At 46.9% G+C, this 20,516-nt stretch overlaps 1 protein-coding gene across 4 annotated transcripts in view; it reads right to left on the reverse strand.

The window, feature by feature from the left end:
• Positions 1-20,516, reverse strand: part of LOC118770930 (myosin light chain kinase 2, skeletal/cardiac muscle-like) — a 33,968-nt gene that overhangs the window by 1,114 nt on the left and 12,338 nt on the right. Inside the window, exons 1-12 of one of the 4 annotated variants that reach the window (XM_036518715.1) lie at positions 10,693-11,809; positions 7,471-7,605; positions 6,372-6,468; positions 5,577-6,039; positions 4,711-5,084; positions 3,967-4,072; positions 3,160-3,253; positions 2,614-2,723; positions 1,380-1,521; positions 907-977; positions 548-676; positions 78-230 (exon numbers count right to left, since the gene is read on the reverse strand). In XM_036518715.1, the coding sequence (XP_036374608.1) occupies positions 78-230; positions 548-676; positions 907-977; positions 1,380-1,521; positions 2,614-2,723; positions 3,160-3,253; positions 3,967-4,072; positions 4,711-5,084; positions 5,577-6,039; positions 6,372-6,468; positions 7,471-7,605; positions 10,693-11,304 (2,486 nt within the window). In that variant the 5' untranslated portion in view covers positions 11,305-11,809. Of the gene's footprint in view, positions 1-77; positions 231-547; positions 677-906; positions 978-1,379; positions 1,522-2,613; positions 2,724-3,159; positions 3,254-3,966; positions 4,073-4,710; positions 5,085-5,576; positions 6,040-6,371; positions 6,469-7,470; positions 7,606-10,692; positions 11,810-20,516 lie in introns of those variants that run through there. The other 3 variants (XM_036518717.1, XM_036518716.1, XM_036518718.1) reach the window with 3 other exon arrangements.

The raw sequence follows: 20,516 nt of genomic DNA on the forward strand, positions 1-20,516 counted from the left end.
ATTTTGCCTACCATGTTGTGGCAAGTAAGGGGTAGGTAGAGAAAGAACACATTTTACTGCACTTGGGAGGAACGCACCTCTTATTAGGGATGAGCAGTTTGGAGATGAAGTCCTTGGCCTCCTCAGAGATGTCGGTGAACTCTTCCTCCTCGAAGTTCCACTGGCAGGCCAAGATGTTGTTCATCGTCTCATTGTTGTCATCGCCGAGGAACGGTGACAGACTGCTGAGACTGGAGGAGACAAGGGAGAGGGGTCAGGGCACCACGTGTGTGTGTGTGTGTGTGTGTGTGTGTGTGTGTGTGTGTGTGTCTGTCTGTCTGTCTGTCTGTCTGTATGCGTGTATCATGTGTGTATGTGTGTGTGTGTCTGTCTGTCTGTCTGTATGCGTGTATCATGTGTGTATGTGTGTGTGTGTCTGTCTGTCTGTATGTGTGTATAGTGTGTGTGTGTGTGTGTGTGTGTGTGTGTGTGTGTGTATGTGTGTCTATGCATGTATCGTGTGTGTGTGTGTGGGTGTGTGTGTGTGTGTGAATGGTACGATACTCACAGCATATATGTAATGACTCCCAAACTCCACATGTCTGTCCGGTACGAGACAAATTCATAGTTGACCACCTCAGGAGCTAGAAACTCCGGTGTGCCGAAGTTCACTCTCAGCTTCTCCTTTGGTTTGTACCTGGAACAAGAGCAGGGCATATGATACAGCACACTAACACACCAGAATCGTCTATATATTTCAAAGCATACATGCACATCGGCTACATGTTGGAGTATTCTGCTAACTGCTAAGTGTTGTTTGAGATCTGCTGAATAGATCTACAGTTCATCACAAAGGTTGGTATAGTGGTGCAGCAGGGGTCGTATCTTGGTGCATCAGACCCAGGTGTCTGAGGTTTGGGGACGTACTTCCTGGCGAGGCCGAAGTCGATGATCTTGATGTGGTGGGTGAGTCTGCTCACGCACATAATGTTCTCCGGCTGAAAGAGACCAGTGATCTGTAAGTTTATCCATAGGTTGCAACAGGGTGAAAACTTTGATTGATTAATTGATCGATCAATTGATTGATCGATAGATAGATTGATAGATAGATAGATAGATTGATAGATTGATAGATTGATAGATTGATAGATTGATAAATTGATAGATTGATAGATTGATAGATTGATCGATAGATAGATAGATGGATAGATTGATTGGTTGATTGGTTGATTGGTTGATTGATTGATTGGTTGATTGGTTGATTGGTTGATTGATTGATTGGTTGATTGGTTGATTGACTGATTGATTGATTGGTTGATTGGTTGATTGGTTGATTGGTTGATTGGTTGATTGGTTGATTGATTGACTGATTGACGGATTGATTGATTGTCTGCTCTCACCTTCAGGTCCAGGTGCACGATGGACATCTTGTGCATGTGCTGCAGACCCTCACAGATCTGCTGGATGAAGAGGATTCCGTCCAGCTCGGTCAGCGTGTAGTTCTCATCGATGATCCTGTCGAAGAGCTCCCCTCCGTCCACGCTGCAGACGGACGGACAGACAGTCAGACAGACAGTCAGACTGACGCTACAGGACTCACTCAGCTACATCTGCGCTTATGCCACACTTGCCAGCCGAGATGAATGTATTAAGGTCAAGGTCAAGGTCAAGGTCACTTTATTTGGACCCATAGGCAGATTTGGTTTGCAGTGGACGAGTTCATACATCTTGACACATTTTTTACAAGCAACACAGTAGACAGCATAATAAATATATTATCTATTAGGCCTGCTGTAAAATTCCATCTTTAATGGCTTGAGTTGCTAATGAGGCAGAAATTTTAATTTTCAAACCCGTTAACACTAAAACATCTGTCTGTCAATTCCAAAAGATTACGTCATGCTAAATTTAGGCCGAGCAATATTAGCTTGCTTACTTTGTCAAATGGTGCCTCACCAAGTTCTAAGAAGTGACAGAGAAACCATTCCTACAAAGTTCCCAGAATGTTCTGACAACGTTATGAATGTTTTTGCAACATCGTGGCCGTGTTGCGAGAACGCCAGCCGTGCAGTGAGGATTAGAGATTGTTCCTACACAACACTGGGTGTCACTAATGAGCAGACGGTCAATGCATGGTGAGCAACATCAGCTGATCCATGCCCTGGTAAATATAACGCACATATCCTTAGCATCCATTGAGGGTGGCAAAAAGGGCCTTTAATATATATTCTAAAACATATAACCTAATAACTATGACTGTATTTTGAAGATACTTCAAACTATGCTACACATATTGTATCCATTTCTCACATTTGTGCCTACATGGTAGAATGTACAGAAAAATTAATATGGAACATTAATGAATGGACAAGGTATAAAAGACCAAATTCTTTATAATTCATTATAATGCATGCACTATGTTTCCACTTAAAAATGAATTTCTCTGAATTTTGGTATTTCATATATTAATTTGAGATATATAATCATTTCAATCCGATAATGGTAATTGGCACAATATATGTTTGGGCTGAATTTATACTTTGGTTTTTTAACATTGTACTGTTTCCACTGCCGCTGTGTGGTGTCCACAGTGACCACAGCGGAAAACTCCACTCATAGAGGGTGGGTACGTACTACTCCAGGACGAGGATGATGTCGTTCCTGGATTCGTAGGCAGCGTAGAGCTGAATCAGGTTTGCGTGATCCAGCTGGTTCATCACCTGGATCTCGTTCTTCACCACCTCCTGCGGAATGACCACAACCGTACGGTCCAGTGACGGAAACGGTTACAGCACCAACCGGAACCACACGACCGCGTGACCGCAGTGACAGAGACAGCGTGTTTAGCGAACTCCCATTTTATATAATGGAACAAAACATATTCGTCACAGTGGATGATTTTTCCATCTATGCTACTTTATTATGTGCACTAATCTGCAAGAGACACTGCGTTAAGTGGGTCTCCAAAATAAAAAATTGTAAATAAATAAATGTAAATGTAAATGTAATTAAACTTGGAGATGTCTGCACATCTTCAACCTACTGCTGTTGTAGAGGAATAACTCTCTGCTGACACTCTTTGCCAACATCCACCAGTTTTACCAACATATTTATCTCATGACTCTAGCCTCTGTCCTGTGAGTTTCGGGCAGTATTCCCTAAGAGAGGACAAGCCCGCACCTTCTCCTTGGGAGCCCTCGCCTTGATGATTTTGGCTGCCAGGGTGAGTCCGGATGAATTTTCGATGCATCTGTGAACCTGGCCAAAACGACCTCTGTAAGAGGGCGATAAAGAAAAAAAAAAAACAAATGAAGCTGTTCATCAATGATCAGTAGTCAGCCATAACTTTCCTGGGTTGTGTGTTTGGGGGGAGGGGGGTGTTAACTGTGTTTCCATCATATAAATATCTAAATATAAGTGCAACCTTTAGAGGTGCCCCAGATAGCAATCCGGAGGTAATTGTACTCCTCTCTGGGGGTCAGCTTTAGGGGTCACCGCTGACACTCACCCCATTAGCCGAGCAGTTCCCCGAAATGTTTTGTTTTTCCCAAAGGATGGCAGAATAAGCCGGCCAGGATGACAATCTGTGACTACCTGAGACTGAATTGCACACGCAGGCGTAAAAGTGCCCTTACATATGCCCGACAGAAAGTGTGGAGTTCAGAAACGCTCCGTTGAAATGCAGCGGTGTGGCTTTTACCAGAGAGAGGGCTGGCCTTCGGAGCGATGGATTAACACTCAGTGATTATCCCTCAGCTGGCAGGGGCTACAGTTTCACATTCTCCAAGGTGTCGGGTAAAAATAACCCCCCTGATCCCAGAGTTATGAATCTGCGGGGGGGGGGGTTATGAGTATGGGGCAGGGGGCTGTTATGCAATTAGCCTTTATGAGGCTTTAGAGAGGCCCTTGGGTCCTCTCTCTCTCGCTCTCTCTCACACACACACACACACACACCCACACACACACGCTCTGTCCTGTGTCTCTCACCCTCCCAGGACCTCCTGCCGGTTGATGGTGTAGAAGTTGTTGATCTGGTTCGGTTTGGCGGAAACAATGCGGTGTTTAAAAGGGGCGGAGGGGGGAGGGCTGCAATCTGGGGAGAGAGAGAGAGAGAGAGAGAAACAGAGATATTTTATTCCTTTGTTCTCTCTTTTACATCCATGCCCTGAATGTGTAACATCAATGACATGTGAGACTCCCATCCTGAGAAACACACACACACACACTCCACAATTAAATTTCAGTCAAAGAAGGCATGAAATATGATGAACTCGATTGCTCAGGGTACTCTTCCACGGTTCTGGCCATTCTGCTGTTTGCTGTGGAACAACAGAGTTTACGATATTGCAGAAAATAAGATAAAATGTTGCATAAATAAAATATTGCATATTATAATATGTAATCAGTGACTGCAGAAACCGAACTGTGTACATGACAGTGGTAATGACTGAAATATTTTGTAATATGTGGAGTACATATGAACATATTTATTTGAATAAAGTCTTATACCATATATTTATGTTGTGGGGGTGGGTCTGACGCTGAGTTTTGAGTCACTGCCACAAGAGATACTATGACCTCACCAAGCTCTTTGGGATGCCTTCACCTTCTGCATGCTATGTCTGCGATTCAAGCATGATCCGTGTTACTTATTATTATGTGTTATTTCATTTGATATTAGTGTGAGATCAGTCAACGCTCTCTCTCTCTCTCTCTCTCTCATTTTCTCACCGATCTTGTACTCCTCTTCCCTCTTTGTCTCCACTCCTTCTAGCTCCGCCCTCTTCTTCAGCCACGCCTTCCTCAGCTCCTCCAGATCCATCTCCAGTCCCTCTCTGTCATCCTCCTCTTCCTCTTCCTCCTTCTTCTCTCCGGCATCCTGGGCCTGGGCCTCGGCCCCCTTCCTCTCCTCCTCCCCCTGCTTCTCCTCTCCCTCTGCCTGCCTCTCCTCCTCTGCCTCCTTCTCCTTCTCCTCCACAGTGCAGCTCCTCTTGTGCTCCTCCTGCTGCAGGTCTTCCTCCGCCACCCTCCGCTTGCTGCTGGCGGTGACCTCGCCTGACTGCTCTGGCTCCGCCTTCAAAGGTGCTGATTGGCTCTCCTCGTGCCTGGAGAGGAGGGGCCAGAAAATGTAAAAACTGACTGACTCCACTATCAGGTGGTGGCTGATATTTCACGTTGGTAGCGGATATGCACAAACTGAAAATGTACCTTTTGAGCACCCCTTATGAAAAGGAATTTGTAAATGAATGGTAAAAAATATCAGTAATATTTAAATATATTGAAATACATACAGCTTGGATTTCTAAAGTTATATTTTAAAATTATAAATAAAATAAAATGTCAGATTACAGATTCCAGAGCGATTCATCATTTTTTTCTATCCAGTCTCTGGATTCACAACCATTCACCATCAGAACTTAAGCTTGTGTGTGTGTTTGCAGGTACAGATGTGTGAGTTTGTGGGTACAGATGTGTGTGTGTGTGTGTGTGTGTGCGCGTGCGCGTGCGTGTGCGTGTGTATGTGAGTGTGTGTGTGTGTGTGTGTGTGTGTGTGTGTTCGTGGGTACACAGGTGAGAGTGCGTATGTATGAATTCACCTCTCCAGCACAGGAGCTTGGACATCACTGGGCGTGTCACAGGAGCTGGCAGGAGGAGGCTCCACTGCCTCCGGTTTGACACACACTCCTTCGCTCACAGCTGAGGTCACATCTGGGCTTCTCTCCTCCTCTTTAGGCTCCTTTTTCTCTCTCTCCTGTGGTTCCGCCCCTTCCTCCTGCATGGTCTCCTCTTCCTCGGTCTCGTACTCGGTGACCACCTCCTCCTCCTCCTGCTTCAGCTGCTCCATCTCTTGCTCCTGCTCGGGCGCGGACGCAGAGGGTCCCTCCAGGATGAAGCTCAGAAGGTCCACACCCCCCTGTCCAGCAGGGGTGTCCTCCCATCCCCCGGTCTCCAGGTCCTGGGGTTTGGCTGTTTGTGCATGGCCTGACCTTGCTGCGTTCTCCTCATTGAGCTTCTGAACCTCTGCCAGGAGCAGCGCCTGCTTCCTCAGAGAGACGGTGTCTGGCGAGGTCCAAAAAGAACACCTGCATTTATCCCAAGCGACTCACAAAGCACAGGGACAACAATGCAATACTAAAGCCAGATGGAAGTACATACAGGAGTCTGCGGTTATGTGTTTAGCCATTACACGGTGTCAGCCTCTTGGTGCATTTAATTTTTTTTTTTTAAGCTCAAGTTAGCCATAAAATCAGAACACAACTTTGTGATGAATGTAACGGCTAGTACCAGCCGGTCTCCCTCTTCGCTTTAACACCGTTTATGTTGATTTTAAAGCGTGTGGTCTCATTTTGTGGGTGGTGAGTTTAAAGGTCAGAGTTCACGCTGCGCAGTACCTGGGGAGTCTGGAGGCTTCTTCTTCTTCTGAGACTTCAGGCCCTTCAGGCTCAGGCGTGGCCTCTCCTTCGTCTCCTTCCCTTTGTGCTCTTTCAGCTGCGCAACAAGGACAAAAAACAGGGACATCAGTGCAGCTGCAGCCGCAGCCACCAATCAGAGCCAGATTCCAGACTGTACTAACATTAACATCATTGGCATTTAGCAGACGCTCTTATCCAGAGCAATTTACATCAGTTACAATTGTTTTTGTTTTTACAATGTTATCCATTTACACAGCTGGATATTTACTGAGGCAGTTGTGGGTTAAGTACCTTGTCCAAGGGTGCAGCAGCAGTGCCCTATTGGGGAACTGAACCAGCAACCTTTCGGTTGTCAGTCCTGCTCCTTACCCACTATGCTACACTGCCACCCAGACTACACAGACTGTATTGACTCAACACCACCACAACAGCTCCCCTCGATGCGCTGGGAACTGTTTTCATTTCTGCATTAAAGGCTTTGAGAGAACTGCATTAAAGTGCTGTTGCTGATTATAAGTCCAAACTGAGGGACTAGGCAAGGGGTGAACCAGGCCATCAGCCGATAAGCAATGCTAAATTATCACTAGCATAACTGTCAGTACTATTACAGATTAACAACTTCTATTACAGATTAACAACTTCTCTCTTAATCTTCTCTGATTAACTCAATTTAGAGATAAAGGTATCGTACATGGTAATTATTTTTAAATCCAACAGTAGTTAGCACAACTATTAAATATTCTGAGATCCAGCAGTAAGTACTGCAATTATTTTCAACAGAACTACCCAATGCATATTCAGCTCCTGGGCACAAAACCTGCCTGCCAAGCCAGCCATTAAACATCAGGCTTTAACTGCTGTGCTACCGATGTAGTTGGTGTGTTTACAACTGTGGTAATGTCCTACACCAAGAGGGTCTTTCTCATAAAAAGAACACACTCCAAGTAAATGAATATGAAATATTATACAATGATAGTACGTAAATATATGGTGTTAGAATGGGATGGGCAGAATGTCTGTTACATGCAGTGGGACCAGACAGAGACACAGCGTGGGACAGCTGGAAGTTGGAACCTACGAATCCGTATCTATGAGTCGCAAGGAAGCGCTTTGGTCCGTGAAGTGTCGCCTTGGAAACAGTCTCCGGGGGGCTGGAGACACATACGGGAGAGGTCTCTGTCTTCCCTTTAGTGGCTTTAGTAGAGGTAGTTTTCTGTTAAAAACAAAACGGGCAGCACTTGGAGAGGTGAGCCCGCATGCGGTATTAGAGGGATGCCATGGTTAAAGGCTATTAAGAATACAGGCATTTACAGCAATGAACCAAACACACTGTAACAGGTGGACACAAATGGGATAATGAATAAATGAATAAATGAATAAATGAATAAATGAATAAATGAATAAATGAATGACAAGACAGCACATTAAGCACAGAAACGGTTAAGTGCCTTGTTCAAAGGCAGCGATTGGGAGTCTGACACAGTTACATTGTGGAGGTGAATCACTGCATTCTCACACGGATAGGGCAAGACGGGGTTAACTCAGCACTGAGCGACGGTCTCCCATAAGAGGACAGGGAATATGCAGAGCTGTGAAATTATAACTCATATCCTTCAATACTGCCTGGAGGAACATGATGCTGATGCCAAGTGGAAAAAAAGTTTTTTTTTCTCGCCGCCGCGGACTCCATAAACACTCCTTTTAAGTATCCGCCTGCATCTTGAGAACTCCCATCACATTCGCCCTCCTTCGCCTCCTGCCTTTGACAACGCCCCCCCCCCCAGCGAGGCACATTTCCAGCACTGGGACTCTGGGTCACAGCTGCACCCTTGAAGGACGAGCCGAGATGAACGCTGTCGGCTACCTCACACCTGACGGTGGACCGCGTGGAGACAGTTACCCAACACGGTCATGACGTTCGCACGGCAGAAACACGCAGACGTCATAGCAACACATACAGAAATACCCGCTCTGTTGCTGTGGAGATGCAGGTGGGGAAATGAACATGGAGACCCTGACATCATTGCTGTGTTAGGCCCCTAGTCACATCCACACCTAAAGAGAGCTTCACCACTCAGCTCTTAATGAGCCAGTCAGAGCTGGTATGGACATGTGTGAGGAGGACACTTCCCATGAGTATAAAATGAAATATTTGATTAAACTGTGCCATCTCAGTACTCATGATAAAAATAATAATGATAAAACACCTGATAAAATAATAATGGTGCCGTTTTGGAGCCAGCAGCTTCCCCTGGTCTGTGAGAAAGCCGTTACTGTTTAGGAAACACAGCTCTGTGTAGGGATCCCACCCACACAGTACCTCCTCATCAGAGAGGACATCAAAACTCTGCGCACCTACTTTACTACGCTCCTAAATCAGCGTCTGTTTGACACCGTGGCCATGGCAACGAAACCAGTTAAAGTTATGAATAGCGTTTCCACACCGGGAGGAAGGTCAGTTCGCCAGGTATGCTGGGAGAGGGCAGTGGGAGATTTGATTTCAGGAGTGCTGTGCCATGGTAGATTGGACATTACACTGTTTATTTTACACTGCTGTGGTACTGGGGGGTGGGGGGGGGGGGGGGGTGGGGGGGCAGGCAGCGAGGGGGGGAGGGACAGACAGTGAGCTCCCACAGGGGCTGAGTCATCAAAGTGTGGCCACCTGACACCCATACAGGGGTCAGGGGTGCGAAGTCGGGCAATTTTATACCCCAACACCCACCCCCCAGCTCCCCAAACATGCACCGGCCCTTTACATACACATGCTACTATCAGCAGGGAAAGCAGCCCCTTGAGAATTCCTGTACATTCAGATTCAGTGACTTTCCCCACATGCCTCGGTCGTAATCCTATATCCTGCGTAATGTATACTGTATATCCTCTGCTTTTACCGTACATTACCAGTAGGGGTCACTGTAGCTGAAGGCAGTCCTGGTGGTTCTGCTTGAGAAGGTTTCGCGGCCAGAGTGCCAACCTCGGAAAAGCGTGCCATGCCAGCCTGCCCTGCTGCTCATATCGATTCCACCCGAAAGGGGCTGGGGAAACTACCAAATATGGCTCCTGCGTTACTTTCCCTCTCTCTTCACCTCGAAGGCGCATAGAAAGGACACCGATCGATTCTCCCGGTGACCGATTCAAACGGATGCTTCAAAAATTAACACAAATTAATCACATGACCAATGAATGCAGCAAAAAAAAAGGAGCAGATGAAACGGAGACACCACACCCAGGTCTGTCACACGTGGGTTTTTTTTCCGTCATCGTTCACGAGAGGTGACCACTGCATGGCTGTCACGTGATGTTTTGGAAAGAGGAGAGACGGATCGGCTATACGTTACAGGCCAGCGTGGGGCAGAGACGGATCGGCTATACGTTACAGGCCAGCGTGGGGCAGAGACGGATCGGCTATACGTTACAGGCCAGCGTGGGGCACAGGTCAGTTACTGTGTTTGAGTCATCAGACTCTCCCTTTGGCCAGCCGCCTCACTGCCAGAGATAGATGATCTAAAAAACATCTCACGTTGCAATACATATCTGGATTTTAAAGATCCTGTCACATGACGTGGTCATATATATTTTTTCATCTTATTCAGCTCGTTCCAGGAATCCTGCCTGTGTGAACACATTCACTGTGTTTCCCAATTTCCCAGCACAAACATAAACTATAGTTATTTTGTAAGAAATGCATAGCGCATGGTTTAGCGCTAAGGACACTATGTCCCCGCTGTTGGAAAATGACACTGTTAATGTGGTGACAAAATATTCTCCTACTCATGCGCTTGCTAGAATGTTGAAAAAGATCTGAGATTAAATGAATGGAGGAGCACTGACCCCTCACCCTTCACACACACTCACACACACACACACACACACACACACACACACACACAGAGCTCTGTTTTCACTCACAAGGTCAGACCACAAATGCTGACGAAGTGAGAGACAGAACACGTGCGTATGGCTAAAGTTAACAGCTTTCCACTGAAACCCTCACAGTCCGACGGTAACTTCAGCTGCATGCTCCTGCTTCCTGGGACTCGTGGCTCAAGGGATTCCATTTCTACTTCAAAATGGCCACCCGCCCACCCTGGGGTTTTTCAGCGGCAGCAAACAGACAGAAACATGAGGACAGGTGTTCCCAAAAGCAACAAGAGCAGATTTACAATGCTTTTTTTTTTTTTTGCAAAGGAAACAGTGACACACACACACACACACACACACACATACACACACAGGATCTTTGGGTACCCCGAGGCTGTGTTCTGAGCTGCACACGCCAAACTCTGGCTCACAGACTCACCTTCTCTGCTCTCTTGCCGGCCGGCGGCTCTCCCCTTTCGGCAGACACCTGCTTCTTGGCAGTCTGTCGGCCCCTGGCCTCTTTGGCTCTCTCCTTGCGTGAAGCGGGGTCTTTGAAAAGCAGCTCCATGAGCCGGGAGCCCTTCACCGTCTCCCCGATGAAACCGATAACCTCCTGGATGCCGAGCACTAGCTTCTCCATGCCCTCCAGCTTCCTGGCCTGCTGCTCCGACCTCTCGTTCACCACGGAGATGATGGAGGTCATCTCCTGGCAGATCTCCCTCATCTGGCTGGATCCCCTGGCCTGCTGCAGCTGGAACTGCGTGGGCGCCTGCAGGTGAACCTCCTCCTTGTCCACCTTCAGCGTCTCCACGTCGTGCTCGATGTCGCCGATGTCCTGAGACATGCTGTCCAGCCGGTGCAGGACCTTCTCCTGGATGTGGATCAGCTTGTCCATCTTGTCGCTCAGGGACTCGATGCGCACCTGGATGAGGCGGACGGAGTGGGCGGAGTGATCGTCGGTCTCGGCCGCCGCCCTCCCAGCCTTCCCCCCACCTGCCGCCGGGTTGGGGTCGTACACCTTTGCCAGCTGGTTCACCAGTTTTGAGGTCATTGCGTTGAAATGAAGCGTCGCGCTACCAGGTCAGACCTGGGCGGTGCGTCACGGGTCTGTGAAAAGGGGTCAAACCAGCCAACGCTCCCTCTCTGACTCGGTCCCTCTCCGTTGTATTTTACCTCAACCAAAGGAAGATATCAAAAGGAAAAAAAAAAATCTCCCAGTAGCGAGTGTAAATGGTCCTCAAAGTGCAAAAAGAGCTCAGTAAAAACTACCAAGCGTGCAAAATCCTGCCGCCGTATTCCAGATACCGGCCGTCACACTGAAGAAGGTCTTTCACACAGTGTTGAGCTTCCGTCTCTGTCTGTGCTACTCAGATAAAGCAGCGTTTAGCGTGTCTCCGCGTCTGTGCTGCTCGGTTCAGACGGTGCTGATCTTCCCTCCTCCATTCAAACGCCCCTGAGAGTCTCTGGAACAGGGCGGGTGTTAAGAATAGAATCACCCCCCTCCCTAAATGCGGGGCGCCACACGTCATTGCGGGGGCTCGGTGGGGCTATCTGAACCCCCAGGGACTTTGGCCCTGTCCGAGCACTATGAAATTAGAGACGCCCAGAATGTTAGACTCTGGTGGCCAACACGCTGCCAGGTGCTACCAGCAACTCTGCCCTTAATGATTCTAACATTTTTAAAAGGGCACAAGGATTGTTCTCAAAAACATTATATATAAATATATATATATGTTTTAGATTGTATGATATATAATGACTATATATATATATATTTTAGAAAGTCTACACTTTCTAAACCAAAGAGCTGGTGTGCATTCAGGGGGAAGCTATTGGTTTATTAATAATCCATCAGGTGACATTTGTGTACCCACTAAGCATATAAATCAATCAGCTGCGATCCGGTTTGAGGCCGACAGCCCAAGAGCGCAGTTACATCTTCATGATTGTCCGTGGGGGGTGGGAGCCAGGCTTAGCAAACAACCAGAAAATCCACGCATGATTACAGACAATAGGAGTGCACAACATGTGGGTCTTATTCAATAGTTAACGATGTCAGCCACGAAATATATTCCCTTCGTGGCAGCTTGTGAACATTGTCCCCTTGCGAGCAGCTTGGAGCGCCGTGCCCTGGCTGCGTGGCCAGCGTAGCGGGCAGCGCTGCGCGAACCTTCGCTAATCTCAAGACCTTTGGCTCCTTTGGTGAAACCGGAGAGGATGACAGCTTTGATTTATCTGGTGTCGTTCTTCCAAACATCGCGTCTCAGTAAATTCCCTGCGCCACGCCGCTCTAATACAGAGCTAGGGCTGTTCGTTACGGATCAGTTTTAACTTATGTACTGTAATTCGAACCCTGATCTTGTACCCTATAAACCCATGTAAGTATGATAAACTTGACGCAGCAATACCTTGGACAGGTGTAGTTCGCATCAACGTGAGGGGAAAACGGACATCACTCCGCGTAAGAACACTACCATTGGATAAGATCAAGTGGCTAGGAAATGGAAGCTTTTGTAATATAAAATTAGCGATTGGTGAGATAAACGGGAGATGAGTGAAACTACGCTTAAGTAGTAAAAACAAGCAAACTTTAGGACCGAGGTAAGTTTAACTGTTTTAACTGTTTTTCTGATGTGTGTTCCAATACCGTCCCAGTTACACATATTATATTATACACATTATGATAACAAAGCGTACAAAAGCAACTAAAACACTAAAACAGTCTCTCCTGTTTGGACCGACGGGTCCATCGTAACACAAACCACGGACCCAGCTTCTGAGCTCCACAGTTAAAGAGATATCAAATCAAATGCACAGAGACGTCCAGATCGGACGTCAGTCAGAAGGGGGGGAACCTGGAGCACCGAAACGTGATGTTGGCGTCTGAGGGGATTCAAGAGACGCCGCGTTCTGCCTGAAAATAACCTCCGTTTGGACGGTCACCGACACCGCCGGTCACATCGGCTTTCTTAGCAGCGTGAACGCACGACGGGAGGGGCGTCTGACCTTCGCACTCGGCACTATCTGCTACCATAACGCTGAAACGCTGAAGAGGCGTCTTGTCTCAACTGGCCCGGAGTTTCCATGTCCTTCGCGCCGCTCCGCCTGTCTGGGATGGACGTTTGTACTATATAAGGGACAGGTGAAGCGGAGGATGCGCCACCTGTTCAAGAGAGCTCACTGATGACAGGACACCGATTTCGATTAAGGAGGTCATCCCACACCGCTCCTGTTTGAAACTCCCCAGTGTTGCTATACGATATTCTTTTGAGAGAAGATGCGAGAAAGTCAGACTATCAATTACCATTGACCTCAACGTGTCAGAAACATACTGCTCATCCATCTTTCCCGTTATATATTCAACGAAAAGACGCAAATTTAAGCACATCGCAAGTTAAATCTTGTGTGCTCATGTCCAACCCAATAATCCTTCATTGACGCAAAGAGGAAATCCTTAATGCCCAAAATACAAAGCTCGATTCCAGACATGAAAGACGGCAATGACAGAAGATGTCATCTGTTTCCAAGTAAGGAACAGCGAGAAATATATATATATGCGAAATCAACTACAAGAACTGGCCGTTGTCACTTTAAGGAAATCTAACTCTGCTGTCGGGAGTAAACACACTCCGAGCAGAAGGATTATTACATCAACCCCGGATCGCATGTATAACACCATACCCCGGCACTTTGCGTTGAAACACTAGCGATGCCAGCGCTCATTTTTGGTCTGTGCCCATGTTCCGCAATCCGCCGCGGTGGGGCCGGGTGACGCGCACGCATGCCGTCATCAAAGGAGGACAGCTGCCGCCCCGTGCATGTGCGGAACGCGCGCGATGCAGCCCTGGCAATCTCCGCAGCGACGCATGCAATGTTCCGCCGAGGCTGCGGGACGTTACGGCCCACACCGAAGCCCGCCTCATTCCGGGGTCACGACTCAAGGGGACGCGCGATAGTGGAGTACTCCATCTAAGGGCTTGTGTACAGTCCCCGGCTGCACGCTGACATGGAAGCTCCCTCCATGGGCTAGGAAGCGTTCATTGTGCCGTTCTGTCGCCAGTGTGTCTCCACGCCAGGACAATAGGTGGCGCTATGTATTAACCGCCAAGCCTGAAACGCCTGTGTCAACTGTGTCTCCCTTTGCATCGTTACAAAATCACAGTGAATGTGACCTGCAATTCTGGATGCTATTGTATAGTCTTCTGACCAGATCTTTGATATTGCAATTAATACAGAAATGCAATCTACACTGATGCCGTTCAGTGACGTTGTTGGGGAGACTGGCTGTCTCACTTGTGCTTACATGGACAGCAGTATATTCCAAGTCCTTAGTTACACGTTTCTTGGCTTTCATCAGATAACTCGCACCTTACGGTGTCAGAAACTCTAGTTAACGAGGACATCTGCGTGGGTTAATCCCTCAGACTTGGGGCCAGTTAACGTGCAGACCGGGTACAAAGTGTGCTTTGGATACACACGGATACACACAAGGGGCCGCTAGCTACACGGATGCCTGTGGATCCGGAGGCTACTGCCAGCCGAAAAGCAGCCCTCCTGTGAATGACCCTACAAAACACTGAGAGCCTGAATTAAAACGGTGTGCCAGATCTGCATGTAGAAGTCCATCTGTTCAGGTCCCACCCGTGCCTTTCCCCGAACAGACAAGAATGAAGGAAGGGATGCATACGTATATTTACAACTAAATCCATCAAAACACTCCTAAGGTATTATGCTCTGGCTACATGGAACAGAATTACTTTATCAAGAACTGTAGGATGCTGGGAGTCCTGCTCATGCGACATTTAAACTGAGGAGCATTCAACTCTGACTTTTGACCTTTGACATTTTTATTCTCTCTTTGTTAACGTCTCTCTTCATGCCTGAAAAAGAAGCATTTTAATTGGTCTCTTGTTGCGTGTTCAGTTGAAATGTCGATGAAAACAAATACCTCTCAGTTGTAAAAAAAAAAAAAAATGTGCAAAATATTGCAAAAAAAATCTTTACAAGAAGACAGTCTCACAGTGAGCCGTACTCACACACACAGACACACAAGCACGCTCACACTGATGGCTATATCAATATACGCTGGCCTATGTATAAATGGAGTTAAATTTAACTTAGACAGCATCATGTTTTACCCAAAGTAAACTGACCCAGTGCAAAGTCTGACCTGTGTAGAAGGCTGACCCCAGCGGCATTAGGCATTTTGGTGGGGGTGGGGGGGGAGGGGGTCACAACAAGTGGAAAAAAAAAAAAGGAGGGCACCCTTCCCCCCTCCACGGTACGCTATGTCCTGAGACACTTTGAGGACGGGGGCAAGCCGGTGTCCTGAATTCCCCTCCGGCTGTCAGCTGGATGCAGTCCCACCCGTGAGAAGACAGGAACGTGCGGTGAACCAGCGAAAACGCTCCACAACGCCTCGCCAGCGCCCCCTACAGCTCGGGGGTCCTCCGCACCTGGCGCGTCACACGTGAGAGCTGGACACGGTTAGGGGTCACCTGCCATTTAAGAGTGTGGGTGGGGGCAGGTACAATAGCCCCTTCCTAAATGCCCACCTGGCCCAAAATTTGGGCTCTGAGTGATCAGTCCAAAAAGAAGTCAATTTTTTTTTTTTTTTGTCCAAATAAATACATACAAATTCATGATCTATATAAGCATAGAAATAAAAACAAAAAAATTAAATATGTGGTTGTGGTTTAAATATATGTCTGTCGAGAGGCAAAGTTTCCTTTTGGGCTCTTAAACAAAGAGAAAAACAGCAGAGGACACTGTAGCACTGGTTAATGGGCCAGCTGGGCCAAAACTTATTCAAATGTCATTCAGTGAATATATATATATATATATATAATGTATAACGCAGGATAATTTGTGCATAGAGCCAATGTTATGCTTTTCAATGCAAATAGCATCTAGTTTTCAGATCATGTGACACTGTTAAATGACATTTCTCTACATATGTTAATATTACCAACAGGACATCTTTAAACCACAATTTTAGCTGAGTGAATGTGTAATTAGGTTGGGGGTGGGGGGGTTAACTACTGTATATATACTACAGTGAAATCCAATTCCCTCCATGCCACAGATTCTCTAACACACTATGTGTATTTAAGGGGCCCCCAGCCAAGGTATATAATCCAATACGTTTTTCATATAGTCAAGGATACGCATGAAGTGTTGTCCTTACTGGTGGGAGGGGCCTCCCTTAGTTCCACAATCATTGGCTATCATGGTGTGGGCGGGGCTATGAGCTCTGTGAGCACTGGAGGCGTGGTCAGCTCTCATTACACAAACGCTTCGCACATATGTCTTAAGAATACTATAATTGGATCAATAAGAGGACTCCAACATTTTACACTATACTACATTACACTGCATATTTTATTTTTATGTGTTTGTGCACGGCTGTAGCTTCCTTTAAAACATTGCCTTTGTCCAGACTTCTCCTTTGAAGGTTTATTCTCTGACCAGCAGAGGGCATAGAAGAATCACAGATGGAAGGGGCTTGATAACTATGAGCATAAAACACGTCTTGTGTAACTTATTTGTAGCAAATTACGTGTCCCTTTTCATAAGAGGCATGCACAGGACCTACTACGATAAAAACCCTAGAACACAAGAAATTTAGGTGGAACCACGGGACCGGTGGCGACCGTGCGACCACGCGTAAACTGCGCACGTGTTACCAAAGTCTTAGAAGACTGGTCCTGCAGGTAAATAACCATGGTAACGTTGCCATCAGACTGCACAACTGAACACAACACAGAAACACTCTGCATACAATGTATAGATTCTTAGGATCTCCCCCGCCCCGGTTTGACTATCTAAGGGCTGCTGATGTAGACGGATGCATCGTAAAGTGGATCGTATTGCAGACCGCCGACCTGTTAATGTTGGCCAGTGAAATTCTAGCAACAAAGAAAAATAAACTTATTTTCTCTGGCACTGCTATGCAACGGCATTTGATTTTATTTATTTATTTTCATATTTGCATGGAAACCACCCTGGGCTTAACGGGGGTGTTCCCGACCGTACCGACCTGGGCATGAAGATGAAAATTGCGCAGTTTTATTGTCCTCTTAAAACATTAACAATGCGACGTGCTGACAGGCCATAAAGCGCTCCCGGGCCGAGCGGATCTTCCGCTACGCGTGATGAGCGAGACGGGGCCAAAGCCGCGCGTATGCGCATGCATGTACATAGCGGCTATTTTTAAAGCCGGGACTGCGATGTTTTTGTGGTAGAGGGGGAAGGGGGGGTTGTCCTTTTCCTGTCCCTGAAAAGATATGGAGAGAGTGTTTCATCTGAAAGGCATCTAGCGGGGGTACGCCCCCAAAGCGACACCCCTGCACACGGCCGTGTCTCACCCGCCGGTCAGCTGACCTCACCTCGCCGCGGCCGCCTTCTCACGCCAGATCGCTGACATCACACTGCCCATCGATTCGGTGAGGAAACGTGTTTTTGGTTGCTCTCTGGAAACTGCCAGACTGACCGAGCGTGTTAAAAATCACCAGCACAAAGTTATGCGTCAGGCATGATGGGGAATCTCTTATGAATAAGTAAAAATAAATAAATAAAATAAAAAACAGAATCTAAAGACATCTTACAATTTCTGTACAGTATATGTACAATTCTGAATAATACATATATTACTAAAAAAAAACCATTATTCTCATTTATCAGATGCTCTTATCCAAAGTTACTGACAGAGTTTAGTTTTACTAATTTACTCAGGTGGATATTTATTGAGGCAACTGTGGATAAAGTACCTTTTCCAAAGGTACAGCAGCTGTGCCCCAGCAGAGAATTGAACCAGCAACCTTTCTGTTACCAATGCTGCTCCTTACCACTGTGCCACATTGCTGCCCCATTAATAAAAATAATTATTTTCATTATGTGCCCCATTATCTTGGCATGCGTGTGAGTAAGTGTTATATATGTGCATGTGTGTGTTATATATGTGCATGTGTGTGTTATATATGTGCGTGTGTGTGTTATATATGTGCGTGTGTGTGTTATATGTGTGCGTGTGTGTTATATATGTGCGTGTGCGTGTGTGTGTGTGTGTGTGTGTGTGTGTGTGTGTGTGTGTGTGTGTTATATGTGTGCGTGTGTGTGCGTGTGCGTGTGCGTCTCTCAGAATGGGAGTCTCACGTGTCATTGATACCAGTAGCAGATTCTTTAAACAGAAATAAGCCGCTGGCTTCAGTGTGATCACCTGTCAGTCAGAGTAGGTTCTGCTGGCTGTGCCAGGCTGGTATTTACTCCATACGGGGTAATTATGGCTGTGCTTAATGAGCTGCTGCCAGTGCAGGGCGCCGCGAGGCATCGTTTTCCTCACAGACAGCCGACCCCTCCACGCATCAGCGTTTCATGGGCTACCACGTGTGCACTGTGTCATACGCACCTCCACATGTCAGAATGCACAGATGGCTAATTCATCTGCTCGGCTCGTTAACTGAGAGGAAGACTAATCTGCCTCATCCATCTCCTCCTCTCACTCCTTTCTTCTATTCTCCCCCTCTCCATCCGCCTGTGATTAGCTCGGGGAATCCACGCAGGCCTATGTTACAGACGGTCTCTGCTGACAGGTGGACACTAAAGCCCTCCTCACATCAGAGGTAGAGTCCCAAGGGCAGGAAGGGCATTCCACTGGACCAGCACCTCGTTTTGTAAGTCCAGGGAGTCCCCACAACCCCACAGGCTCTCTACTGCAAAAAAAAAAACAAAATGCCACAACTTCTCCACTGTAAAAACACACCCCACAACCTCCCTATTGCAAGAACACAACCCCACAACCTCTCTACCACAAAATCACAACCTAACAGCCTCTCCACTGTAAAAAAAACACCTTCACAACCTCTCTTCTGTAAAACCACAACCGTACAACCTCCGTGCTGTAAAAACACAACCCCACAATCTCTTTGCTGTAAGAACACAACCCCACAGTCTTTCTATTATAAAAACACAACGCCACAACTTCTCTACTAAAAAAACACAACTCCACAGGCTCTTTACTGTAAAAGACAACTCCACAGCTCTTCTCTACTATAGAAACACAATCCCCGAGTTCTCTACTGTAAAAAAAAAAAAAAACAGTCCAGGGACCTCTCTGTAAAGTCACTTTCCACAGCATGTATACTGTAAAAATGCAATCACTGGCTTCTCTACTGTAAAAACATCTCAGGTCCTCGCCAACACAGTCCAGGGTCTCTCCACTTTAAAAACACAATCTGGGGCCTGTCTGTTGTAAATACACAATCCAAGGCCTCTCTACTGTAAAAACAATAGAAATGAAATAAAATAAACATTGTTCTTTGATGTACAGAGACATTCAGCGGCCTCTCCACTGTAACTGTGAGTCCGGGGGGGGGGGGGGGGGGGCGTGACTGTCCCAGGAGCCCATCCATAGTGCCCTAATGTAAAGGCTAAGTGAGTGCAATGGGTTTAGCCCCTTGATTTAATTACAGCTGACATTTAGTGACCGCACAGCATGTTCTATTATATGAGATAGAACAGGGGCTCCCGCTGTGAGCTGGGAAACACAAGCTGTGGGGGGTGGGGGCAAAGGATCGGGGTCCACAGCGCATTTCTGGAGGGATTTCTGTGGTTGCGCTGGGCGCAAAACAAAAACCACCTCACCCCCGCATTGTCACGGCAACCATTAATTTACCAAACCTGACAGCAGCCGAGCAGGTCCACACCAAAAACAGAACAATAACCATACCAAAGACCATTCCTGCAAGCCACGAATGCCTAACATCCCTGCGGCAACGGAGCACAAAGACGCAGTCCCCAGCCGCTCCTGACTGCCTGCAGTGAGGATGGGCACCTGATACTATAATAGCAGACATTACTGTCCTTTCTCTTCTGCTCCCTCTCTCTCTCTCTCCAAGTCTACCCAATCCAACAGACTGCCTCAGAGCCGCTCGCTGGTCTCCCGCCGCCTGTGTTACCACAACTAAATCCAGCCCAAAGCAAATGCTCATCTCTGCTCCAGCAGCTCTTAGATTCTTAGAATACAGAAGTTCTTAGATTCTTAGATCACAAAGGTTCTTAGATTCTTAGATTACAGAAGTTCTTAGATTCTTAGATTACAGAAGTTCTTAGATTCTTAGATTACAGTGCTTAGATCCTTAGTTCCTAGATCACGCGTTCTTAGTTTACTGTCATAGCAAATCATCAGACTGATGCACGGTGACATTTGCACTGCAGACAGGCAATTAACCAAGTCTGATTTACACTACATGTGGTAAAGCCGTC

This window comes from Megalops cyprinoides, chromosome 24 (genome assembly GCF_013368585.1).
Source record: "Megalops cyprinoides isolate fMegCyp1 chromosome 24, fMegCyp1.pri, whole genome shotgun sequence".
Taxonomy (NCBI): domain Eukaryota; kingdom Metazoa; phylum Chordata; class Actinopteri; order Elopiformes; family Megalopidae; genus Megalops; species Megalops cyprinoides.